This window comes from Scardinius erythrophthalmus (genome assembly GCF_964197995.2).
Source record: "Scardinius erythrophthalmus genome assembly, chromosome: 11".
Lineage (NCBI taxonomy): Eukaryota > Metazoa > Chordata > Actinopteri > Cypriniformes > Leuciscidae > Scardinius > Scardinius erythrophthalmus.
The window spans coordinates 2,036,330-2,063,617 of NC_138231.1; the positions used below are offsets into that span (position 1 = coordinate 2,036,330).

At 40.6% G+C, this 27,288-nt stretch overlaps 2 protein-coding genes across 4 annotated transcripts in view; one reads left to right on the forward strand and one right to left on the reverse strand.

Annotated features, from left to right (window-relative positions):
* The window catches only part of apobb.2 (apolipoprotein Bb, tandem duplicate 2), a 33,444-nt gene extending 7,960 nt beyond the window's left edge, over window positions 1-25,484 (reverse strand). The window contains exons 1-22 of one of the 3 annotated variants that reach the window (XM_081377979.1): window positions 25,382-25,428; window positions 23,837-23,920; window positions 17,359-17,388; window positions 17,107-17,210; window positions 16,879-17,024; window positions 16,053-16,200; window positions 15,084-15,236; window positions 14,316-14,440; window positions 13,596-13,681; window positions 13,065-13,515; window positions 12,561-12,672; window positions 11,765-11,911; window positions 10,431-10,642; window positions 10,158-10,353; window positions 9,856-10,035; window positions 9,595-9,774; window positions 8,271-8,438; window positions 6,074-6,279; window positions 1,716-1,895; window positions 1,526-1,635; window positions 1,233-1,433; window positions 885-1,039 (exon numbers count right to left, since the gene is read on the reverse strand). In XM_081377979.1, coding sequence (XP_081234105.1) covers window positions 885-1,039; window positions 1,233-1,433; window positions 1,526-1,635; window positions 1,716-1,895; window positions 6,074-6,279; window positions 8,271-8,438; window positions 9,595-9,774; window positions 9,856-10,035; window positions 10,158-10,353; window positions 10,431-10,642; window positions 11,765-11,911; window positions 12,561-12,672; window positions 13,065-13,515; window positions 13,596-13,681; window positions 14,316-14,440; window positions 15,084-15,236; window positions 16,053-16,200; window positions 16,879-17,024; window positions 17,107-17,210; window positions 17,359-17,388; window positions 23,837-23,888 — 3,342 coding nt within the window. In that variant the 5' untranslated portion in view covers window positions 23,889-23,920; window positions 25,382-25,428. Of the gene's footprint in view, window positions 1-884; window positions 1,040-1,232; window positions 1,434-1,525; window positions 1,636-1,715; window positions 1,896-6,073; window positions 6,280-8,270; window positions 8,439-9,594; window positions 9,775-9,855; window positions 10,036-10,157; window positions 10,354-10,430; window positions 10,643-11,764; window positions 11,912-12,560; window positions 12,673-13,064; window positions 13,516-13,595; window positions 13,682-14,315; window positions 14,441-15,083; window positions 15,237-16,052; window positions 16,201-16,878; window positions 17,025-17,106; window positions 17,211-17,358; window positions 17,389-23,836; window positions 23,931-25,381 lie in introns of those variants that run through there. The other 2 variants (XM_081377981.1, XM_081377980.1) reach the window with 2 other exon arrangements.
* On the forward strand, window positions 3,327-6,037 carry LOC308698112 (zona pellucida sperm-binding protein 4-like). The gene is made up of 8 exons (XM_081377982.1): window positions 3,327-4,045; window positions 4,125-4,312; window positions 4,386-4,483; window positions 4,555-4,712; window positions 4,789-4,981; window positions 5,051-5,198; window positions 5,284-5,356; window positions 5,452-6,037. Exons 1-8 carry the CDS (start codon window positions 3,379-3,381, stop codon window positions 5,526-5,528), a joined length of 1,602 nt encoding a protein of 533 aa, XP_081234108.1. The 5' UTR covers window positions 3,327-3,378; the 3' UTR covers window positions 5,529-6,037.
* Window positions 25,485-27,288: the final 1,804 nt, after the last annotated feature.

The following is a 27,288-nucleotide window of genomic DNA, read 5'->3' on the forward strand; positions in this document are numbered from 1 at the left end:
GTGTAGGCTATATTCCTTCTTACATAGGCCTGTAATTTGAAATAAAACATTTCTATTTGAAAAATGTTGTTGTTACTCATTAGTTCTTTAGGAGGTAAGGCTGTGGTCTAAGCTAAAAGTGATATACATGTAGATTTTTTCCCTTTTTTGGAACGATATACATGTAGACTTTTTTCCTTTTTTGGAGCGAGCGGGGGCGATTTGAGTGGAGCGCGAAGCAAACCTCGTTGAGTGCTGAGCGATAATGAGCGGAGCGGCCTGATGTAGCTTTGAGCGGGGGAGCGGAGGGGGGAACAGTTCCGTAAGCGATGATCGGAGATTCTCACCGCTCCACTCCGCTCACATGCTCTGGTTCCAATCGAGGGTATATTTGATTCATTTAAGAAAGTACTTGGATACTTTTTGGGATTTATAGGCATTGTATTTCATGCTGGGTTTTAATTCATTTTGATTTCTCACAACTTGTGTGTTTCTCTGGGTGAGTCGGAGTGAACTGCATCGCTAATTAGAGTCTCATGAACGCAGTCGAGCACAGAAGACCAGCGGCCAAGGTCAGGATTTTTGTTAAATAATACATTAAATATCGATTTGTTTTTCACCAAACCCTATCATAAACCCCCAGAACACTTGGAATACGTGACATGTGTCACAAGGGATACTTTTTTGGTCTTTTAAAAAGCTTGATGCTGGTCGCTATTCACTGCCATTATGTGGACAAGAGCAAGCACTTCATTTAAAAAAAAAAGAGTATACTGCATTATTAGAACAACATCAGGGTGAGTAAATGACTTAATTTTAGTCCATTTTAGGGTGAACAATCCCTTTAAGTTTAATAAGCATTTATTTCTTTGGGTATTTTCAAAAGCTGATGAAAAAAAAATTACCGCAACTGCCTTTGCCAGAACATCGCGGACCTTCAACTCATTCAGGCCAATCTGGCGATCAAGAAGGCTATAGACTATAGCATTGATGTTGGGAATGATTCTTTGAATCTCAGATCTGACATCAGACTTCAATTCAGCCTCAATCTGTTCATTCTCTGAGAATAGATATTTTGAGAGAGATAATTCACTAGAATTATACTGTCATGATCATACATTTCCTTATTTGAATGGCAAACTGAGATTGAAATTTAAACTGCACAATTATTTCGGTTATCTAAATTTGATCGGATAACCACAATCAGACAATTAATCAATAATCGTGACAGGCCATTTGTACTGGACATGTACCATATTTCAGGATGAGTGTTTGAACAGAAGTCGTCTCTGGGAGTTTTAGGTCACTCTCAATTTCCAAAGTCGACTTCTCACCATGCTTCAGTTTTGCAGAAACTTTAGAATCAAGCTGAAGAGAATCGATAAGCAACTCTGCAGAGATGCTGTACTGCTGTCTATTTAATATCACTACATTTCTGGCCTCATGGGATGTTCCTGTTAGAAAGCAAAAGACAAATTATGGTTATTTTAAATGTGGATGTTTTCTCTTTTTTTCCAGTTATGTATTTTGTTAAGCCGTCTCTAACCTTCAGCCTTCAGGCTAAACGTGACTTTGTCTGCCTCATCCTCGTAGGCATAGCTGATGCTGGCAATATACTCTGTGACCTCTTCAGATGGATGGAGCTCAACAGCAAATCTAAACACAGACGAAGTGTGGATGAAATGTTTGAGAAAAAGGAATATTTCGATATCAGTATATAGATGATTTTCACCTACTTGCTGTCACCAGTGAGAGGGAAGTAAGGGGCAGCATTGTTTGACGTTGCATCAGGATACTTCAGGACTGTACAATACTTCAGTCCAGGGAAAAAAGCAGTGCATTTATTCATATTAATATACTCGCCCTGGGCAGGAATGGGCTTAGCCTTGGCACCAACAACAGACACCAGAGAATTGCTATAGATGGGGGAAAATAACAGCATTTAATGTATGAAAAATAATTTGACTTGTTTTAAGGGCTGCACGATTAATCATATTTTAATTGTGATCACAATTTCTGCTAGTCTCTATTAATGAAGCATAAACGCAGTGATGTTGGCCCGCTGGTTATTCATAAAAACATTTATTTCCATTATCTTGCACTGGTTAACAAGCCTCGAAGAGCTTTCATGCTTGCAGATGCCAGATGTCTAGGGTTTAAATCCCACAATCAGAGCTTTTCTATTAAATCAATACATTTTCTGCCAAGTGTTTTACTTAATTTTCCCAACCTGGCATTCACGTGTGCTTTCTTTGGGCTGAAAAAACCCCCGCTGATGTTCTAAAAAACTATGGAAGCTTGTTTCCGCTATGGAATAAAAAAGGTAATTGCAACTTTTTATAGTCATGTACAGTTTAGCATTGTCTAGAACAAAATTAATTTCAACCTGCATTACATATAACTTGGGATGAAAGGCAGGACCTTTTTCAGGGTGGTCCCAGTAGTGTTTATTGAACAGATGACTGGTGCTTTCTTAATCTGGTGTAAGTTAACCTACATGAGTTGTTAACTGAGAGCATTGCATACATGGCCATGCAAGAAACAGCCCTTATGAGTTCTAGAAGAGTGTGCAATTTCACAAGACTTGTTATTTGGTCTTAAGTAATAGTTGTCCTCTAATTATTGAATTCAAGCATAGTTTAGAGAATGAATGCTTTGGTAATGAAACATGAGACAACGGTGATGACCGCAGGCAAAATAATTTGGTGAAGAGAGACTTAACGGATCCTGTTCTTTTCTGGCAAGACTTATATTACAATAAATGTGCATGATTCAATGAATTTGAGGTATATTATTGCTTCAATTTCAGGTATAGTCTGCACCTTGCTACCTAAAATATTGAGGTATACAGAAGGATCTTACAATGTGTGCTGGATATTAAAAGCCTTTATTATAAAAATTATGTTTTTAATGATACAAAATTGAAGAATACAGCAGCTATTGCTGATAAAGGCTTCCATATCATTACAACATAATCCTGCATGGTAAACTCTTGAGTCGGTCTGAAAACTTGGGACAGAATTGGAAGGACAAAAACAATCCAGAATTACCAAAACATCAACTATTATATTCACCTGATGAAGCATAAAAAACGAGCTGAATTCTGAACGGCAGAAATAGCACTAGTTAACTATTCTAAATGCAGCTAAATATCTGCATTCTATGTATGTTCAAAAAGGAATTTGTTTTTTTTTTTTTACGTTTTTTGTTTCAAAAAACAAGGAATATTTAATCTTAAGAACAAATGGAAACACCCAGTTGCATAAACTCCCACTCATGCAAGTCTGGAGAATCATGACTGTTAATGAAGAGGGAGGGATTATCATTAATTAGCCAAAGTCTGTAGAGTACAAAAAGACCAAAGGGCAGCACCTCAGCAGTGTGACTAGCTGTTGAACAATGGCAGGAAGTTGGTGTGCTGTTCAGTCTCTGGCACTTTGTGTTTGGCTCTGTGCTTTCAGTCATGCTGTTCCGAAGTGGAGTGATCTGCCCCAGAATCCTCAAGCTCTGATGTTCCAGCAAACTGACCAGCGGTTTCAAAAGCCAGTTCAACAGCAAGCTAGTCAATGGTTTCCTCAGCAGGTTCAAAAGCCGGTTCAACAGCAAGCTAGTCAATGGTTTCCTCAGCAGGTTCAAAAGCCGGTTCAACAGCAAGCTAGTCAATGGTCTCCTCAGCAGGTTCAACAGCAAGCTAGTCCACAGTTTCCTCAATCAGTTCAACAGCAAGCTAGTCAACAGTTTCCTCAGTCAGTTCAACAGCAAGCTAGTCAATGGTCTCCTCAGCAGGTTCAACAGCAAGCTAGTCAACAGTTTCCTCAGTCAGTTCAACAGCAAGCTAGTCAATGGTCTCCTCAGCAGTTTCCTCAGTCAGTTCAACAGCAAGCTAGTCAACAGTTTCCTCAGCAGTTTCAGCCTAAGCAGCCAGTGGCACAGGCAGAGCCCCTTGACAAATGTACTGTAGCTGATTATGAGCAGATTCAATGTGGACCACCTGGTATCAGTGGTGCTGAGTGTGCTGCTATCAACTGCTGCTTTAATGGACAGCAGTGCTACTATGGGAAGGCAGGTAAGAGTGTGGAGTCAGTGTAGAGGCATTCATGTTAAACTGATCCTCAGCAATAACCTGCTCTTGTAACTCGTTCCAGTGACTGTCCAGTGTATAAGAGATGGTCAGTTTGTGGTAGTGGTGGCTAGAGATGTTACTCTGCCTCGATTGAGCCTGGATTCAGTCCGTCTCCTGGGTGGAAGTGATCCAGCTTGCAGTCCTGTGGGATCCACACCTTTCTTTGCTATATACCAGTTCCCTGTCACTGCGTGTGGCACAAGCATGATGGTGAGTAGCTGCTTGTGGTTTTGTTCTGCATGGCTTAGAATGGATTGGATGCTAACAATGTTACTATTTGCAGGAGGACAGTGGATATGTGGTGTATGAAAACAGAATGACCTCCTCATATGAAGTGGGTATCGGACCACTTGGTTCCATTACAAGGGACAGCCATTTTGAGTAAGTGATGTATGCTTTATCATAAATGTGAATCATTGGCACATGCTACAAGCTCACTGTTTGTTGTCCAGGCTTCTCTTCCAGTGTAGGTACTCTGGTAGCTCTGTGGAAGCTCTGGTTGTGGAGGTCAACACCGTTCCTCCACCTCCACCAGTAGCTGCTCCTGGACCCCTCAGGGTGGAGCTTAGACTGGCAAATGGTCAATGTGTCACCAAAGGCTGTGCAGAAGGTAAATGTTTGTCCCAAGTATGCTTAAAGCCTTTCTAAAACTCCAGTTCCTAGTTAAACACTGCATTCTTCCTCAGGGGACGAGGCGTACACATCCTATTACAGTGATGCTGATTATCCAGTTACAAAAGTCCTGCGGGAGCCTGTGTATGTTGAGGTGCACATTTTGGAGAGGACCGACCCCAACATTGTCCTGATGCTGGGACATTGCTGGGCGACATCAACCCCCAGTCCACTCAGTCTACCCCAATGGGATCTTCTGGTTGATGGGTGAGTAAGGCCAGTCTTTACCCATCTAGTGTGCTGGAAGGCATTTCTGACTGCCTCTTTGCCTTTCAGATGCCCTTACCAGGATGATCGTTACCTGACCACATTGGTTCCAGTGGCTGGATCATCTGGTCTTCAGTTCCCGACCCACTACAAGCGCTTTGTTGTGAAGATGTTCACATTTGTAGATCCAGCATCACTGGCTCCTCTGCAGGAAACCGTATGCTCTGCAGCCTTACCTCAACCCTTAATATTAGTGCTTTTTACAGTGAATTCTGTGGCTTAACCCTTTCCCCCTCTGTTAGATCTTCATCCACTGTAGTACAGCGGTGTGCCATCCCTCTTCTGGCTCCTGTGAGCAAAGTTGCTTGAGGAAAAGTGAGTGCTTGCTGTAAACTGACTTCAGGAACCATGAGAATTTGGTCTTTAAAATGCTCCTTGTGCTTCTACAAATCTTTTGTCTTTTTTTACAGGAAGAGACACTCCCATCAAGACTATCTCTACTGGGCAAACTGTGGTGTCTAGTGGGGAAGTCAAACTGGTCATGTGAATTTCGATTTAATAAATTGCATGAAATGCAAAAGTCTCTTTGGTATTGACTTTCAACTGGAGTTTGGTAGTTCATGACTGTTCTCAGTTTTATTTATTGGGCCACACTACTAAACCGTGGTTGCAATTTTGCTGTAGCGTTGTTCATTGTGACTGGGGTGCTTGACTTGAACTAAACAAGCCATTTAACTGAACTACTTGCCAAGCTCCAGTTACTAACCTGGGCCCCAATGCTTCTGAATAGCTCTCTTTATGTAGCAGGGTGCTTTTTAAAAATATATATTTCTGCAAATTAATAAACTATAAAGGTAATTGGGACCCCGCCCTTCTGACTTTATCCCCACCCTTTCTCACTTTCTAACCCTGCCCATGAGTTGACGTTCTCTTGATTTGTGCTCACATAAGTGCAATAATTCTGATGAAATGTTAAGAGACTTCTCAAATGAGAACAATCATGATTATCAGTTTAAACATTGTGCAGCCCTACTTGTTTTTACTTTAAAGGCTTTTAAATCCTTTCTGCATTGATAATCCAGGTTCACTTACGTGATGCTAATGAGCTCCGTTGGCCCACGAGGAGCTGGAATGGAGAGCTTGAGCTGGCTGTCGGTCACAGAGGGCTTTGCTCTTACACCGCTCTCATGATAGATGTTCGTGTGCATCTCCAGACCACAGTGAACATAGTCAGGGAAGTGAGTCCCAATCTCAGTCACAAACTCAATGCCAGCAGACAAGGTCAAAGCAAATTCCCTCTGTGGTGGTCATTAATTCATGTTAGTATACTACCAGTCAAAAGTTTGGATTAAAATTGTTTTAGCATTTATTTGATAAAACATTAAAATGTATAAAATATTACAATGTAAAACAGCTGTTTTCTATGTGTATATATATATATATATGTATATATATATATATATATATATATATATATATATATATATATATAGTAAACTTTAATTAGGGGCCAAGTCCCAATTGTCATTTATATTTTTCTTATTCCTCCCGAATGGGGGAATTTGGCACACTTGTAGGGATGGTAAAGAATAGTAATTGGACCATTTTTGGAGTCTCTAGGACCAACTCTATAGTGCCACCACCAGTTCAAAATTATATTATGAAATGGTTATAACTTTTGAACCTTTTGTTTTAGAAAAATTAAGTACACCTGATTTCTCTCATTATGCAGATCACATTCAATATCTTACATTAAGACTCTGCTGATAACTTTGTTCAAAAGTTATGTCAGAAACTTAACAAGGTCGACTCAAAATTGGTTCAGAGGCTTTATCTTGGCTAAACTTTGATCAATTGAAACAAAAATTGGTTCTGAGGGACCATTCCAAATTTGGGAACAGCGCCACCTACCGGTCATGAGATCTGAAAAATGTCTATTTTTGCTCATAACTTTTGAACAGTTTGTCAGAAAATAATAATCTTTGGTTTCTATGGATTCCTTGTGTTGTGACAGGATTGGATAAACCATGTGTCCACCATTTTGAATTTTTACATAAATTGCGATATAAGTTTTAGAGAACTTCACTAAATTTGGTAGGAATCATCAAGGGTATTTCCTGAAGGTACCCAAGAAGTTTGAACACAGTGCCACCTTGTGTTCCAGAGAAATAATTTTTTTTGCAAAAACACTTAAAATTTGATCTATGCCATTATGTTCCTTGGGTTTTGCCGATTCCGATGATATCTCATTTGTCATTTTCCAACAATGTGACTGTCTGTCATAATGAAGCATTGCTCAGGTGATCTTTGGACCAAGGTGCACAGACCAGAATGGAGTTTTGATATTCACTGCCATTCCTGAGATATTTGTCTTCAAATTTGACCTTGCTAATTGGTTAGCATGCTAACCAGATACCAGTCTTTCTAATCTGGCTCTTCAGCTATCAGGTTAACCATAAGTTGCATTAGCATTAAACTATCTTAGCATGCCAATCTGGTTAACATGGTAAGTAATGCTGTTGTGTCCTCAGTCTCACACCGAAGGCTCTCCTCTGCAGTTCGGTGAGTTAGCATCAACTGAGTATTGTAAGCTGCTAAACCCTGTGCCACGAGCCCCGAACGTTTCAGCTTGTGTGTTCGAATCCTGTGTGGTACATGCCCAGGCTGCAAGAGGTATTGTGGCCAGAAGTGGAGCAAAAGTTGCTTCTGTTCCAGACATGGTGCCTTTCTGAGAAGGAACTCATTAAATATAACATTTGATTCTCAAGTAATATTTCTGATTATCATCAGTGTTGAGTCATATTTTTGTGGAAACCGTGAAACACTACCATTTAAAAATTTTGGTCAAGTAAGATAAAAATAATAATAATAATTATACTTTTATACAAAGAGGCATCAAACTGCTCAAAAGTGACATTAAAAACATTTATAATGTTACAAAAGATTCTATTTAAAATGTATGCTGTTCTTTTGAACTTTCTATTCATCAAAGAATCCTGAAAAATAAAAATATATCACGTTTCCACAAAAAAATGACTGTTTTCAGCATTGAAATGTTGCTTGAGCATCAAATCATCATATTAGAATGATTTCTGAAGGATTATGTGACACTTAAGACTGGAGTAATGATGCTGAAAATTCAGCTTTGATCACAGGAATAAATTACATTGTACAATATATTTACATAGACAACAGCTTACATGAACACATCTTAGAGCACAATAGTAGAAATGCAAGATAATTTGTTGTTGACAATAACACGCACATGACTGAAGTGTGTTGGACTCACCCTGACTGGATTAAAACTCAATCCTCCTTTGACTCCAGGAGTAAAGGTACCAGACAGAGCCACTCTCAGTGGAAAGCCAGCTCCGGTGGGCAGATAAAACTCATTATCCATGAAGATGTAGTGAAGGAAAAGCTCATTGTCGACACTTGAGAGCAGTCTTTTGAGGAACTATTTCAAAAATATAATGTTGATTAGTAATGCAAAGAAATTTCGGTGACTGAAAACTGAAAAGTTTTGAGCAAACGGTTTTGGAGGATAGAAATCATTGACCCAAACAGTGACGTTTAATTAGCGTCTCTCTAATGACGTGTTCAGCGTCTATTTTGTTCCATAACATGGATAAACCACAATGGGTAAACATGTCAGCTGTGTGGACGCTAGTGCTGGATTAATAATGTCGATTTCTCTTTTTTAATCGATACTGATCAGGATTGTCAAATTTTTAATGTGAGTGTGCGGAGGCGGGGACTAATTTGCATATTCATTATTCCATACTAAATGACGCAAGGGTGTTGAGTTACATTGAAGCTATTTTTAAGGCATGAAGAAATTATTTTTGATTATCAAAGAGGAGTTTTAAAGGATAAAATAACTGACTTCACTTTAAATCTCAAGTTCAGTCTTTTGATCAATGCTTTTCTCTGTTGATGCATGAAGAAAACTTTAATACATTTTTTTTGTAGCACCTCCCATCCAATAATCAAAATAATATTTGTGCTTTGATACTTTTGTTTAGAAACAGTCTCAGCTTTCAAATTCTGTTAATTTCATAACAAAATTCAAACAATAAATGTGGATTTGTGTTGTGACAGATCGCTAAACTGAGCATCTCTTCCTCTTTACTGCTAGTTACTAACAAATAAACATCAATGACCATCAGAAAGAATGTTGAAAGATACAGAAAAACTTACTGAAATCAATCATGTCTCATGTAATCAATCAGTGTTTCAACCACGGAAAGACATCAATAAAACAGTTTGAGAACAATGTCACGTAGTTACATTTACCTCAGAAAAGCCATTCAATGACCATAAACTTGATAGTCAGCTAGAAAAACGCATTTTGATAAATATATGCACTATTTTACATATTCATTATATTTTTACTTATCCTGTTGTCTTCCTTATTTAACGTATGTTTGAATAAATCTGTCACGAAAACAAGTTTTAGTACAGCCACAGTTTACTTATATTTCAACAACAAATTGGAGTAGAAACATAATTGTGTTATTAAAAAGTTGATATAACAACTGCCTTGTTTGCATTACTAATTCTGATGACAGAATCCATGTGATGACAGCTTTGGTTGGTAAAGCTGTACTCACGTCAATGGGGATCATCTTAAGGAGATTGTGAATCATCTTGCCATCTTTTGTATCAAGATACCCAAGTTCAGCACCCAGAAGCTTGAGGTACACCATTGCTTCAGGAGCATCCTGGGCCTTTAAGTCCTCGATAAGCTTGTTGACATTATGACTGATTTCATTGACTATATTTTGAGAAGCCTACAGGACACAGAAGAGATTGAGATTGGAATCCAGCTGTAAAGAAATACATCCATTTGCAACTTTCACTACATTTAATACCTGTCTCTTCTTCCTATCGTTTCCCATGAACGACAGCATGTTGTCCAAGACCTCATTGAGTTCGGCGGGCATCTTGTCGGTGGCATATAAGGTGGCCTTCATGATAGTATCTGGGAAGAATCCATCGTCACCAAAGAGAGCCTCCACTATGGGCTCAAAGCCCTTTCCCTCCATGCCAATCTGAAAGCAAGAATCAAGGACATTAGGGCTGCTTGATTATGGCAAACAGAATTTGGCAAAAATCAAACAGATTTCATAGGGCCATAATCAAGTAAATGTTGGACTTTTATTGACCTCTGTACCTCAAACAAGTCCATATCAAATCCAAAAGCATTCAAGGTCATCTCCAGCATGACCTCCCTTGGAAGTTCATAAGGAGATTCAAAGATCATGTTTCCCTCTAAAGATCCAAGTCTGTAGTACCGAGAGAGTTTGTTTGGTTCCATTAGCATTTCAATTTCATTGCCTTGAAAGGCCTCTCGAATCTTCTGTCTCAAGCTAGGGAGTAAACAAAACAAGATTACCTTTTCTTCTGAAAATTAGATTAGGTTCTTCCCATTAAATATATTACTTACTCCAGGGTCTCTGGTGCTGTAGAGCTCAAGATGTTGCTGATATGAGAGATGATAAAGCTCTTGACCTGAGGATTTTCCTCAACAAGGAGAGCCGCTGTCAGTTGAGCGAGTTCAGCAGGCGTGGGGTTCTTCATCAAGATGAGATACGCCGCTACACGCTTCTGTACGGATGCGGCTCTGTCCAGAATAGCATGCATGAGCACCTCTCGGCCCTGTAAGAGCCATGAAATGACCTTTAGACTAGGGCTGTGACATACAGTATATTAAAATAAAATCAATAACGCGATATGGCTTTAGTGCAATTGTCAATCGCACATGCTGTGATTTAAGTAAACACATGTTCAACCAGTTTCAGAGTGATGTGTGTCATTTACACATGGTTACAACATAATACAGTGTTTCAGAGTCTCATTAGCTGTTTCTACCCATCTGTGTCTGGGATATTACTGGATGGAAACACCAAGATGCAGATAGATTCTAAAAATCAGCATAAAAAAAACATATGCACTTATTGAGGTGGATACTTTATTTTCCAATAAGAAGACATGCGCATAAACTATGATGGAAACACACATTTACCTAATAAACCCCTTTATGCGCAATAAAAAATCTCAGGTGACTTTGCCTCCAGGGGATGTAATTGGATAACTGTACTAACCAGTGGACCAATCGCATCGCAGAGTCTCAGAGGTTGGTTTGAACTGAAATGCCTGAGCCAAAGTCTGTCATAAGAATGATTTGGTTTAATTCCCTAGAAGCGTCTCATATGATTGCATTCACAAACAAAAGGAATCCGAACGCAAGATAACATGATATCATCAAGTAATTTATAATCTAGGAAAAAAGAGTCATAGTTTCTTACCCAATTGCAGCCTTTTTATTACAGATATTTTGCTACAATTTCCCAGGAAGTGACGACTTTGTTTTCTAACACACATTGACCGCATTCACAACTTTGGATGGAGACAGAGCTAATTACCATTAATCAAGATGTTCTGAGACTCTGTGAGCTGCACGCGTGTAAATGAACATAGTGCTTCACTCTGAAACCGGCAGCGCAATTATTTATTTGCCAGCAACCAATCAAAATCTTTTTTTAAATATTTTCTACGCAGATGAACTTCTCAACTAAATTACCCCAATCATTCTAGAATGATTCATTCTCTATACATATAACTATCGGAGTCATCGGAGAAACTTCCTGCATTTTTTTCAATATATATCGCAATATATAACACAAAATATCGCAATGTCAGTATTTTCCAATATTGTGCAGCCCTATTTTAGACTGACTTCAAACTCACCAAGAGCTGTGGGTTTATTTAACAGCTCACCTCGTCAGGTACAGGAATCCGTCTGTAGACCTGGACCGCGGCCTGTTGGACTGCAGGGGAGGCAGCCGGCTGCTTGATGCATTGAATAACAGACGACTGCAAAGCAGGACGTGCAGCTCCCAGTGCAGCCACCATGTTGCCAATGACCTGTAATAGACTTTTAGGGTAATCTAACGAGACCAATTTCATGATGTTTGGCCAAACCGTTCAGCAGTTATAAGCAAAAACTCAATTCTTCATTTCTCTTGACCAGTAGGTGGTGCTGTGCCAAAAATGTGCAAGTACAATCAAGTCATGATTATGATGACATGTACAAAGTTTCGTCCCAATATGCTGAAGCATTGGAGAGTTATAGCCTATTGTCCATTTTGGCGTGTCAAATTCATTGTACAGTATGAGTACGATTTGGTCTATCAAAATAATTTACAAAGTTTTTCCTTAAAATACATGCACACATTACTCTGAAGCACAACAGTTACTGTACAGTGCTTGGCAGTGGTCGAAAATAATTCAAAGAACGACTTTTTGATTGATCCCTTCTTATGGATTAGGATGGCAATAAAATTACCAAAACGACCTTGGTGTTCGTCAAAAAACAGAAAGGAATTTAGCCGGGAATTTTTATGCAGATAGTAGGAGAAAAACCCAGACTTTATTTAATCAGACGGCAATAAAGTCACAGTCTAACTCCTGTAAATGTTGCGTCACCATGAGAAACATTTACCATCTGAATGGGGATTTAGTTGTAGAGTCTGAAGTTGAATTTATAAGCATGTAGGAATTTGTGTGAACATACCTTCAAAGAAAGAAAGATGTGTTCCTGGTCACCTGTGCAATCACCGATCTGTTCAAGGGCGTAATCAGCCACTGCCTGGATCTCACTGGTGACTCCATCCGTCTCAAAGAGCCTTGGGTCACACAAAGAATAAAGATGTTGTTTTGATGAAAAGTTCACTTGCGTGAAACATGGACAACAGTCAGTGAGACAAAACTGTAATTTGTCTGAAAGTGTCTTTTCACATGGTTGCAAATTAAAAAGTACTATATTTATGCATTTGGCAAACACTTTTATCCACCGCATTCAAGGTAAACATTACCAATCAAAATTTTGGAATAATAACATTGTGCATGCATTCCCTTGGAATGGAAGCCAAGATCTTGGCCAAGATCAAGATCCTTAACTGTTTGAACTACAGAAATACTACCAATTGGTAAACTTCAACTCATATGTTAGTTGACGATTTATTTTTACCTTAATCTAAAGTTTACAATGGAATACATTACTACAGCAGTCCCTCACCTTCTCACAGCATTGCTGAGAGCGTAGTAGATGGGTTTGCTTGGCTTGAACTTTGCCATCGCCAACATTTCCTTCACAAGGACGCGGGAGGACCGGGGGATCATTCCCATGGCATATACAGCAGCATCGATCTCACCCGAGAACTTGTCAAAGGTCCTGAATATCTGCATGACAGCACTGCTGCATTCTGGTGTACCGCACTGTAACAAAGCCTGGTACGTCAAAGACTGAGAGATTTCCAATGCCTCGGGAACAACAGCCGTCAAGGTTTCAGGTTCCATCTTGCGGATCACGGCTACGAGCTTGTGGGCCAAGTGGGCTCTCTTACGTCCATCGTTGGTCTTAGAAAGCCCAGCTATTTCCCTCAGAACAACAAGAGCGGCTTCTTTATCCTGGATGGGGCTCATGTCAACACTGCTGTCTGGATGGAGGGGTTTCATGTTGGCCATATCTGGAGGAACAGTGCATTTTGCATTCAGTTTGACATGCAAGCAAATTATGAACATTCATACTAAAGAGATGTTCTCTTACTGTGGTCGAAGACTCTGTCACTGTACTTAGCAACTCCCAGAAGGGTCAAGGCCTGTTTGCCAGTATTGACCACTCCATATTCTCCCCTGGTTGAGTCAAAGTCATAGAGACAAACATCAGTGTATGAGCATCAAAGATACTTAATGTACACTTATGCATTTAGCAGAGGCTTTTATCCAAAGCATTTAAAGTTACCATAAAAGTAAAAATGGACAATTCTTATTTTTCATGGAATATCACAGTATTTATTATAAATTATTTATCTGTGCAAAACTTTTTTTTTTTAAATTCATGTTCCTCATAATCTTGAATCAGAACTTCCTCTCCCTCTTGTGGCGACATCTCTTCTCTTCTCTGATGACGAGGGCGGGGCAACCTGTCACTCACATGAGATCAGCCAATAGCAAACCACAACCATCCAATCAATTCCCCACAGACAAAAACCAAAACAGCAAAATATTTCTTGTCTCATGACATTAAGTTATGAATTATTAAATGATTCAGGCTATATTTTCAATTAAAAACAGCAAAATTCAAGTAGTTTGTACCACTGGATTTTACTGTTATTAACATTTCTATGATAAAACACTGTTGAATAATGTTTAGGTACTTAGATCTTACCTCACACTATTTTAATATAAAAAAAAGGAAGTAACATGCTGAAATTCATGTTATGACATTGGCATTGATAGAGCTATAGGAATTTATTTTTTCACTTACTTATGTGAAAAGAGCACAAGAACATGTTTTTCGGTACAAGTTCCAGAGGTCATGTGGTGCTGATCATTATTAAACTTGTAGATGCAGGTCTGGTTGCTTCTGATAAGCTGAGCAAGAGGATATTTCTTGGGAAGAGAGAAGGACAAACATTGGACATCTCAACCTACTCGTCTCCACTGGGTTTTAAAGGGGTCATGACATGGATTTTTTTTTTAATTATTTTAATGATTATTATTTTAATATGTTCCTTGAGGTTCCCTCTATAACTAATTGTAACAAACGTTTAAGCCTTGCCAAATTAAATATTCAAGCACAAGAAGAAGCAAAAGGATTGGCTAACATCATTGTATAGGAAAAAGTATCAATGCCCACTCACTATTGCATGTGAGTAAATGTTTTAAAATATTATCCATATGTAGTGTGTAATAGAGTTGTTTGTGAATGTAAAAGGTCTGCAAAGATCAAAGTGCACATAAATGGAGTTATTGGGCCAGATTTACTAACAGCTTGCACCAGCCCAAACCCTCTTTTGGCGTGAAAAAAACTATTTTCAAGACACGCAGGAAAAAAATTGCGCTGAAAAGGTGTGGACAGGGTTATTTTTGCAGCTGGCCTTTGATTCAGATATGCTAATAGTTTCCGACCAATCACAACAGATTGGGCCGTCTGACCAATCAGAGCATTGGATGAAAGTAAAACTCAAAAACAAAATTAGCAACCTTTAAAATAGCATAATGGGGCACTTTAGTTCTAGGTCTCTGAACTCACCATGCCGGTGATGAGGGCGAGGGGACTGGTGTGGTCTTCGACTGGCCTGAACTTGTCACAATCGGACAAGTCTCTTCTAAGGGTGACTTCGGTGGCGACGTCCTCTCTGGTGTTCACGACATAGTCAGTCTTACACAGACCGTAAATGGTGGGCTGGAATAGAAACGGTCTGAATGTTATAAGTGGATTTGACATGAGCGTCTTCCCATTCAAGAATGAAGTTTATCAAAGTACCAGGGCTACACAATCCCGAAAACTGGCATTGCGATATTTTGGTTTTCTGTGATATATTGCAGGATATCAAAATGCAGGAATTTGCTGAATGCTGAATGATTTAGGAATTTATTTGTGACTCTGAGTGTCTCTCCTTGGTCACAAAAAAATCCCAGGATGTCTTTCAAAAGAGTAGGGGTGTAACCCCAGCATCCTGGCCAAATTTGCCCAGTGGCCTCTGTCCATCATGGCCTCCTAATCATCCCCATATACATATACATATACATATACATACATACATATATATATATATATATATATATTAAAGTGGTCAAAAACCTAAATCTCTCTACTTGACTTTTCATAGACCACATTCCCAGTGTTTCAATAAGAAATATATTGATAAAACTAATGTAAAATAAAAAAAATAATAAAAAAAATAAACTAATACAATTTATTTTATTTTACTGTAAAATTACAATTAAATTCAAACAGTCACCCACCAAGGTTTTATTTTGACGAGTTGCCGGCAAATAAAAATATGCGCTTCTGATTTCAGATTGAAACATTTGGTTCATTCACATGCTTGTAACACATGATATCAGGTGTAGATGACGTACTTCACTCTGAAACCAGTAACACATATATTTATTTATTTACCGTAATTAAATTGCAGCCTGTCCGATTTGACAAACGCAATAAACCATATCATGATAACGATTTCATTTTGATAAATCGTGCAGCCCTGCAACGGACCGCGTCTTTGTTCCTGTCCTCCTCAAGCACTGGGACAGCAAGAGCAGAGATGATTCCCCTCTTGATGTTCAGGATGTTTATCAGCTCGTCTTCCTCAGGGAAAAGCTTGATGTCATCATCTCCCTCAACAGTGAACTTCAGAGGGCGTCTGAACAAAGAGAGATGAGTCTGCTGAATATGACCATCTGATACCAGTGACTGAATTATACAACCTATGGTGCTGATTGAGATGCACCCTAGTTATTGTTAGTGTTGTCAGATCCAAGGTTACAACAAATCTGTGAGGGCTGAATGAAGGAGAAAGTAGAGGACCCAGCTGCAGAAACGAGGGCTCAGTCAGAGAGTACACTTAATGTCTCCTTAACGTAACTCCAAAACAGAATCTCCAAATGTTCCAAGGAGTCAATACAAAGATGATGAAGTAATTCCAAACAAAAACTCCAAATTGTCGATACAAAAAAATCCAAAAGAGGGTCTAGAAACATCAAAGGGTAAATTAGGGTTTCCCAAAAAGGTAAATAAAAAAAATCCCAAACCTTCCATGGGAAAAAAATAAGGACAACAAAATGAAAAAGTCAGATAATCAAACTGAGCAAATAAATCCAGAGAAAATCACAAGAGGAATTTACCAAAAGACGGGAGAGGTTGGTCTCAACATAACAAACACTAAACAGAGGAACAGAGCAACTTAAATACACTCACAGGAAATGAGGCACAGGTGAGAACAATAGCACATGATCAAATGGTGAGACACTGAAATGAAACACAATGAGGGCCTCTAGATGCCAAAACTAACTCATAAACCTAACAGTGAACAGTCCTTTACCTCTCCATGGCGGTTTTGAAGTCCTCCGCACCAGCAGCTGCTCCAAACACAGGCTTTCCATCTGCATCGACGTCAATCACTTCACTCAGTGTGCAGTCGGTGGTGCGCACAATGTAGATGCATGTACCAGGAGCTGCAATCTCAACCTAATACGATATTCACACTGCGTTGCTGAAAAACCAGTAGTATCTTTAGAGTTTGATGTGGTGAAATGAACTCGTACTGTACCTTGCAGCTGGCCTTGGGACCGCTGACAGCCCCGTTCAAAGCATTCAAGGACTCTGTCTCATAGAAGTATTCATACTTGTTAAAGGGCTTGTATCTTTTGGCCACTAGACAAAGCAGAGCATCTCATTTAATACACATTATCCACAAGTGAGAAACTGCAGGAATACATGCTGATATTTAATATTGAATAAAAATCATTGCAACTGTAGGTTTTGCATGTACAGTAGATTCTGCAGAATAAATGAGACATACTCAAGCATGCCGCTTCTTCGTCCTGAGCTTCTGCAATATACAAAACAAATGCACATTACTAGATTGAAATAAAACTCGAGCGTTTGCACTGTAATTACATCTGTAGTCAGGGATGAAAATGTTCAAAAACACCAACTTGAATGTACAGTCGTGCCCAGAATTAATCATACCCCTGGTAAATATGATCAAAAATGGCTGTAAAAAATAAATCTGCATCGTTTATCCTTTTGATCTTTCATTCAAAAAATTGGCAAAAATCTTACCTTTCATTGAAGTAAAAGAATTGAAAATGGGGGGGAAATCACATCATAAAATAAATGTTTTTCTCCAAAACACGTTGGCCACAATTATTAGCCCTCTGGTGGCTCTCAGGGGCACTCCAGCTGGAGACTGTTACAGTTGCTTTGGTTAAAAGCGTAGGCTAAATGATTAAATGTAAATGTAAAGTTCTTTATTGCAATGGCATTCAAAAACAAGAAATACCTGCCTGAAAAAAAATATATAATTAATTCAAAAGTTCTGGCTGTAGTGCTTAGCTACGGAAGCGTATTGCATTCACTTGAGAAAAAAAAAATCTACTCTGTTTTTCTGAATTAATGAGTTAATTATCTCAGAATTATGAGATAATGTTTTCTTGAAATAAAAATATTTGCTCTGTTTTTCTGAATTAATGACTTAATTATCTCAGAATTATGAGATAATGTAACGGTCACCAGCTGGAGTGCCCTTGAGAGCCACCAGAGGGCACTCCACATCAGACACTCACGTTCACTCTCAGACTACAATTCCCATACTCACTGACCGGACTCATTATCTCTGAACACTCATCACATTCCCCTGTACCTCATTATCACTGATTGCATTCACCTGTGTCCCATCACCCTGTTAGTCTCAGTCTATTTATACCTTGTTCATTCATTCACTCACCGCGAAGTCTTGTTAAGTGTTACACTGCATTTCTGAGTGTTTCCCTGGTTTTCTTGTTTCTTGGTTTTTTTTATATCTTGCCCTGTTCCCTGGATTACTCTCTTGCCTCTGGTCCCTGGATTACTCTCTTGCCTCTGGTCCCTGGATTACTCTCTTGCCTCTGGTCCCTGCCTGTTTTGTTTGTTTTGTTTGTTTCTTTGTTTTGACTACCTGCTTGTGTATGACCCTAGCCTGTATGTTGGATTACGCCTCTGGATTGCCCCAGCCAATAAAGCTGCATTTGGATCTCCTACTTTGTGTCTCTGAGCAGTTCGTAACAGAAGACTTCGCCGCACTTCAGATCCAGCAGCTATGACCTCCTGTAATACAGCAGTAGGGAACTCACCTGATCTTCCCTGTATGAGCCGGGAGTTCGCTGGACAGATCGCGGCCTTAGCCCTGGATAGCCTCGATCTGTTCCAGTACACCTGGGGTTTTTTTCCTCTCGCTGCCTCTTGCTCTCTGGGTGATGAGGCTATTAAGTTATGTTACCGGCTGGGGGCTAAGGAGGTCGACCCGAGGGAGCTCCCCGATCTCTCTGGTCTGGATTGGAGAGAGGCACTCTCCAGATGTCTGGAGAGCTTCCTTCCGTGGCACCCCAGTCCAGCCGAGCCCGCACTTCACGCCAGTCCAGCTAAGCCTGCACTTCACGCCAGCCCAGAGCCCTCTTCACCGCTGGTCCCGTCCAGCACAGAGCCCTCTTCACCGCTGGTCCCGTCCAGCACAGAGCCCTCTTCACCGCTGGTCCCGTCCAGCACAGAGCCCTCTTCACCGCTGGTCCCGTCCAGCACAGAGCCCTCTTCACCGCTGGTCCCGTCCAGCACAGAGCCCTCTTCACCGCTGGTCCCGTCCAGCACAGAGCCCTCTTCGCCGCTGGTCCCGTCCAGCACAGAGCCCTCTTTGCCGCTGGTCCCGCCCAGTAGAGACCTGCGCGGGACACAATGTTCAGTCCCGCTCCCGCCCGCTCCCGCAGTGTTCAGTCCCGCTCCCGCCCGCTCCCGCAAAGATTTGTCATTTTTAGTCCCGCTCCCGCCCGCATCTGTGATATTATGTCCCGCTCCCGCCCGCAAATGCCCGCAAGACGGCAGGCAGCAGGATGGATGTTCACATTCTGTCTCACGAAAGGTCTTGGAAAAAAAATGCGTGCGCACATAATTCCTTACAGTAACTAACGCCAACAAAGATAAACATTAATCGGCCCAAATTTCAATAGGCTTAATTATCATGTAACATAAAAACAGCCTTAGGCATGGCCTACACACATAGGAACATTTGTTAAACGGATCATTTTTATCCTAGACTACAGGCCATTTAAACATTTAAAATGTGATCACCAAAACACGAAACGGTCCCATATTAGGCCTACGAACAGCATAATATTCACTAGTAGGCTAACAGTAACCAAAAAAAAAAAATAATTATTATTCGATTAGGTAATATTATTATCTATCTAATATATATAATTATATATTAGATAATGTTAGAATGTTATTGCTGTCTATTTTGAGCTTTCGAGTTCGAACACGGAGCAGCGGGAAGGAATTGTCTCTAAACAAGTGTGCGTGAGATTAGGCCCTGCCCGTACTCCAAAGGACAACATCCACAAGTTTAGGCTGCTTAAAACCGTTTTTATTGCTGCCAAACAGAATCTCCCTCAAAACTACAAATTATGTACGCTACTTTAATCATTTATATATTTTACTTTACACTCATATTTAATATGCGGGAGTGCAGCGTATCATCCCTCCCGCCCGCACCCGCAAGTGCACCTCCATCATCCCGCCCGCGCCCGCAATGACCTTTCAAAATTTGTCCCGCGCCGCACTGTTTTGCGTCGCAACCCGCGGGTCCCGCGGGACTCCCGCGGGAGTGCAGACCTCTACCGCCCAGCTCAGAGCCCTCTTCGCCGCTGGTCCCGTCCAGCTCAGAGCCCTCTTCGCCGCTGGTTCTGTCCAGCTCAAAGCCTTCTTCATCGCTGGTCCTAACCAGCTCAGAGTCCTCTTCGCCGCTGGTCCTACCCAGCTCAAAGCCCTCGCCGCCGCTGGTCCCGTCAAGCTCAGAGTGCGCTTCAGCTGATCCAGAGACTGTTCACGTCGCTTCAGCTGATCCAGAGACTGTTCACGTCACTTCTGCCGATCCAGAGAGTGAGCTTCACGTCACTTCTGCTGATCCAGAGACTGTTCACGTCACTTCTGCCGATCCAGAGACTGAGCTTCACGTCACATCCGCCCGTCAAGTGTCTCGTCCCGCCGAGACTGAATCTCTTCCTGAGCCTGAAACTGATCTGGATACTGAGCTTGAATCTGTTCCTCTTCCTCTTTCTACGCCTGTGTCTTCGGACAAGATGGCCGACTCCACGCCTGTGTCTTCGGACAAGATGGCCGACTCCACGCCTGTGTCTTCGGGCAAGATGGCCGACTCCACGCCTGTGTCTTCGGGCAAGATGGCCGACTCCACGCCTGTGTCTTCGGACAAGATGGCCGACTCCACGCCTGTGTCTTCGGACAAGATGGCCGACTCCACGCCTGTGTCTTCGGACAAGATGGCCGACTCCACGCCTGTGTCTTCGGACAAGATGGCCGACTCCACGCCTGTGTCTTCGGACACGATGACCTCCGCCACCGAACCAGTGTCTCAGGACGAGATGGTCTCCACCGAGCCAGTTTCTATGGACAAGATGGCCGCTGACACGTCTGTTCCTGAGCCGGAGCCAGTGTCTGTTCCTGAGCCGGAGCCGGTGTCTGTTCCTGAGAGCCGGAGCCGGTGTCTGTTCCTGAGCCGGAGCCGGTGTCTGTTCCTGAGCCGGAGCCGGTGTCTGTTCCTGTCCCGGATCCGGTGTCTGTTCCTGTCCCTGAGCCGGTGTCTGTTCCTGTCCCTGAGCCGGTGTCTGTTCCTGTCCCTGAGCCGGTGTCTGTTCCTGTCCCTGAGCCGGTGTCTGTTCCTGTCCCTGAGCCGGTGTCTGTTCCTGTCCCTGAGCCGGTGTCTGTTCCTGTCCCTGAGCCGGTGTCTGTTCCTGTCCCTGAGCCGGTGTCTGTTCCTGTCCCTGAGCCGGTGTCTGTTCCTGTCCCTGAGCCGGTGTCTGTTCCTGTCCCTGAGCCGGTGTCTGTTCCTGTCCCTGAGCCGGTGTCTGTTCCTGTTCTAGAGCCCGTTCATGTTCCTGAACCGTTGGATCCGCCTGAAAGGTCGTCTCCGCCCCGGCCGCCTGAAGGGTCGTCTCCGCCCCGGCCGCCTGAAGGGTCGTCTCCGCCCCGGCCGCCTGAAGGGTCGTCTCCGCCCCGGCCGCCTGAAGGGTCGTCTCCTCCTTGGCCGCCTGAAGGGTCGTCTCCGCCCTGGCCACCTGAAGGGTCGTCTCCGCCCTGGCCACCTGAAGGGTCTTCTCCGCCCTGGCCGCCTGAAGGGTCGTCTCCGCCCTGGCCGCCTGAAGGGTCGTCTCCGCCCTGGCCACCTGAAGGGTCGTCTCCTCCCTGGCCGCCTGAAGAGTCGTCTCCACCCTGGTCGCCTGCACAGCCTGCTCCGCCCTGGTCGCCTGCACAGCCTGCTCCGCCCTGGTCGCCTGCACAGCCTGCTCCGCCCTGGCCGCCTGCACAGCCTGCTCCGCCCTGGCCTGCCGCCCTGCCGGAGTCTTCAGGTCCTCTTCCGCTGCACGGGCCTGGCCCTCCATCCCGCCCCCGGATCCGCCTCCGCTCCACCACCCTCCTGGACAATTTAGGGATGGTCTGGAATCCGCTCCTTAAAGGGGGGGCTATGTAACGGTCACCAGCTGGAGTGCCCTTGAGAGCCACCAGAGGGCACTCCACATCAGACACTCACGTTCACTCTCAGACTACAATTCCCATACTCACTGACCGGACTCATTATCTCTGAACACTCATCACATTCACCTGTACCTCATTATCACTGATTGCATTCACCTGTGTCCCATCACCCTGTTAGTCTCAGTCTATTTATACCTTGTTCATTCATTCACTCACCGCGAAGTCTTGTTAAGTGTTACACTGCATTTCTGAGCGTTTCCCTGGTTTTCTTGTTTCTTGGTTTTTTGATATCTTGCCCTGTTCCCTGGATTACTCTCTTGCCTCTGGTCCCTGGATTACTCTCTTGCCTCTGGTCCCTGCCTGTTTTGTTTGTTTTGTTTGTTTCTTTGTTTTGACTACCTGCTTGTGTATGACCCTAGCCTGTATGTTGGATTACGCCTCTGGATTGCCCCAGCCAATAAAGCTGCATTTGGATCTCCTACTTTGTGTCTCTGAGCAGTTCGTAACAGATAATTTTTCATAAATAAAAAGTTTTTATTCTGTTTTTCTGAATTAACGAGTTAATTATCTCAGAATTATGAGAATTTTTATTTAATTTTTTTGCTGTTTTTCTGAATTAATGACTTAATTATCTCATAATTCTGAGATAATTAACTCGTTAATTCAGAAAAACAGAATAAAAACTTTTTATTTATGAAAAATTATCTCATAATTCTGAGATAATTAAGTCATTAATTCAGAAAAACAGAGCAAGTATTTTTATTTCAAAAAAACATCTCATAATTTTGAGATGATTAAGTCATTAATTCAGAAAAACAGAGCAAAAACTTTTTTTCCATGAAAAATTATCTCGTAATTCTGAGATAATTAACTCGTTAATTCAGAAAAACAGAGTAGATTTTTTTCCTCAAGTGAATGCAATACGCTTCCGTACTTAGCACATCATAATTATTCTTTTTTTTTTATCTTATAATAATGACTTATGTCAATTTCGACTTTTTATGTCCTAACTTCGACTTGGGTCATAATTTACATAATTATGAGATAAATTTACTTTTCTCTTATAATTATGACTTGCATAATTATTCTGTATAATTATTATTAGGACTTTTTATGTCATGATTTTTACTTTTCAGTCTCAAAATTATGATTTATTATGTTGCAATTTCACATTTTTATCTCATAATTATTTTTTTACTCAAAACTAATATAAAAAGCCACAATTATGTCTTAGCATGTCACAATTATGACTTTTTAAGTAATAAGTTCGACTCTTATCTCATAATTATGACTTTTTGTACTTTTTATGTCATAATTACTATGTATAATTATTATTATGACTTAGTATGTCAATTTCGACTTTTTATGGCATGATTTGACTTTTCAGTCTCATAAACAAGTGTCATAATTTAGACTTTTCATCTCAAACATTTTATCATAATTAAGATTTACTAAAGCATGATTCTTTATCTCATGTGGCAAAAATGGGCTTCCATATGGATTTCATATGCATCTCAACAATCCAATAAAAAAAATAAAAAATCCGATATTTGAATTATTTAAACAAAGCAAAAATGATACACGGAATATTTGATGTGTTTTAAGGACAAATCTAACTTAATTTTAATATACATGTCATTTTGCATCTTTAGTAAATGTATTTTATTACTTATACTGAAAAAATACAGAGAAAGAAAATCACTTTTGTGAAATTTGGATTTGTGCTACTCAGAATGAGTGGCAGGAGAGATACTTACTGGACATGGCGATGGTCAAAAGCAGCAGAAGACGGAGCTTATTGCCGACCATGATGACTACAGAACATTTCTTCTCTTCACAGCCTCAGTTTTCAGAACATTTACAGTAAAACAAACTCATGTGAGCGATGAGTGCTTGTTCGTTTCAGCCCTTAATCCAAAGTTCATTCATAGGCTGTGGCAGAATAAAGTTCAAACCGGGCCAAGTTTGAGATTGATTTCTCAAAGGGACCAAGAGCACAAACAGACATAGTTTACTAAATATTTGGCTAGCCTTTTATTTGCTCACTTTGTTGTTACAGTATATTATCGATTTAAGTGCACTGACACAATCGGAGGACAAAAAATAAAAAAATAAAAAATGTAGTTACACAGTGTGTGCAACTTCTCCGTCTTGCTTAATCTATATATATACATGTTCATGTTTTGATCAGCAAAATTAGTTTTAAATAAACAAGGACTTTGTGACAAACAGAAACTCCTGATGTGCATATTCTGATCTAATGGAAAGAAAATTCTGCTGCAAGAAAAAAAATTAATGGGTCTATTTAGAATTCAGAAACCCTTGTTATAAGTGACACCAGTGGCCGTTAAGTGAACTGCAGTAGCAGCTTATTGCTCGTGCTCACACTCTTGCACATGTAAATGAACATGATATAATGAACATGATATCAAGACCCCAATATACTCACACATTTTTGTTCTTAGAAGAAAAAATAAGTTGAAAATACCTTTGCACTGATATACTGTTAACGAACATCCCGATGCTGTCTACGCTGCAGAGAGCGACGGATATGTTTGCACCAGCGCTGTGATTCACCGGCATCATGTCGACAGATGAAGTCATTAAAGGGGTGGTTGATTATGATTTGACTTTTCTAACTTTAGTTAGTGTGTATTGTTGCTGTTTGAGCATAAACAACATCTACAAAGTTACGACACTCAAAGTTCAATGCAAAGGGAGATATTTTCTTTTACAGAAATTATATTTAAGGACTACAACAAACGACTGGTAGGGACTACAATGAGCTTCTTCCCGGGTTGGTGACATCACAAACCCTCAAATTTACATAAACCCCGCCCCCAGGAACAGCAACAAAGGGGGCGAAGCCATGTTGGGCTGCTTTAGAGAAGAGGAAGAGTTGTCTTTGACTTTACACCCCCGAACAAGTTTGTCCTAATGCTGACAAACTTAGAGAGGTTAAAATTTATTTTAACACTGTTCCTAAACATTATCGTCAATTATTATTTGTAGTTGTGTTTTCTATTAACAGTTCCAATTATAAGCTTAATGTATTTGCTATGATAGCTATGATGTAAAGCTTTGCCTCCGCTAGCCTGCTAACTAACATTACAGTATTGATGTACTCTTCACTGTAGTTTTTGCAAACTCTTGATTTTGTTAGACTGTTCATCGCCCCTTAGGAAAATAAACCATCGTTTTGTGATCGATTACTGTTTGTATTACCATCGTTTTCCGACAAGTACCATGACTAGATGGTGTATTACATCATGTATAAAAAGTATAAGAGAAAAAAAACATACCACTCTGAAACGTCCTGTGAAATCAGTGCTTGCAAAGTCAGTGCTTGAAATCCGTTCAGCATAATCCTCTTGTTTGTTAACATTGTCAGGGTCTGAATCGGGCTGGAAATGGTTTGAAATAGACGCCACAGTTAATATTAACATTAGAGTAGAGCTTGCGGTTAAGAAGGGGCGGGACATTTCCCGCTGTCAATCACAACACACTGGGCCAGCAAACCAATCACAGCACATTTCATATTTCGGAGGGAGGAGCTTCATCGAAATCGACGCGTTCAACCAGACTGGGAAGAGAGGAGCTGTAATAATGTAAAATTTAATTTTTTTTAATCAATCAAGCAAGCATGAAAACATATGAGAACATATTCTAGTACACCCCCAAAACAAAATCCAGACTTTGTAAAATGGCATAATAGGACCCCTTTACATTTACACTGTTCTGACAGTCTGGTTGATAATTAGTACTTGATTAAAGTCTATTTGAGACTATAGACTATAGATCTGGCTGAACATGAAATTAATATTTTTACATATAACCTCTTCAATGTGAATATGGATTATATTTTAGGAGACACAATTATAGACTCTGAACTCTTAACACTGACCTGAAATAATTTTGAATGACAATAAACTACAGTACGCTGAACTATAGACACAAAAATACACTTCTACACACTGATATTGATTTCTGGTGTAGAGTATTTGAGCTTCTGTTTTGGTACATCTTTTAAAAAGTCACCTTTTATTACACACACACACACACATATACATATATATATATACTTTACTTAAAATTATGAGATATAAGTCACAACTATGGTTTCATTTTCTTGCATACGTTTTTAAAGATTTTAACAGGTCTGAGAGCAGCAGATGATAGTAACACATCAGAGCTTACAGGACATCATTCTGAAAGTAAAAAGATTTAGAGAGATAAAAAGCAAACCAGAAAGCATGAGACTGTGATAAACGAATAAGAATAATGTGAAGGAATTAGAGGAGGAAATAAAGAAGAGGACATTATTTAATAATACTCCAATTTTGGGCAAAATATAATTGTAACTAGAAAAATGCATTTCCAGAGGAACTGTGAAGTGTGCTTGCTCGGGTGCGGTTCACTAACGTTAGCAGGTAGTGGATAAGGGTGCGTTGAAGTTTGCTTGATCTGAGTATTTCAACAATAGTACTTTTTTCAAGATTGTGCAAAAAGGTGAAAAGTTATGTGCATTAAGAGACATGTCTGCAATGTAGACTAGTGCCAATGGCATTGTTTATGTGGCTTGGTTGTTGGTTTTGAAATAATTGGTTATGAATATACAGCAGAGAGTGGGAGTGTTTTGGGTGATGAAATAGTATTGAAAAGAAGTTGACAGTCTTCATTTACTGTATCCAATAAGCCAATACAAAACTCACCCAGCTGTTCTGTGGTTGAGTGTTCCCTTTGATTAGGAACAAATTTACTGTCTCAAATTAAGGTCTATCATAATTAGCGATGCTTTGATTGCTGCTGTCAAGATGGTTGTCACCTACACAGGAACACTGATTTTTATAGCCTACCGTCAGTCCTCATATTGTAATTAAATGAAAAACGCTATCAGTTTCACTATTAGCTTACTCTAGCGATGCAATTGCAACAACATGGATAACGCTGTTTAGCCTTGCCTAACTTTATATGACATATGCGCCATATGCTAGAGTTACACATCCCGCTACCATTTCAGGGCTTGAGTTTCGGTGCGAGAATGTGGGGATTGTGCATAATTTAAACCATTCCCGCAAAGTTAGCTTTTATAGTGCGAGAAATTCCCGCACAAATATATTCGCTTCATCTCAGAGCAAATGATTAAAAAATAAATTCACAGATGCGAGAAAAAAGATGTCAAACTGTCTTTTATTTTCGAATTTAATTC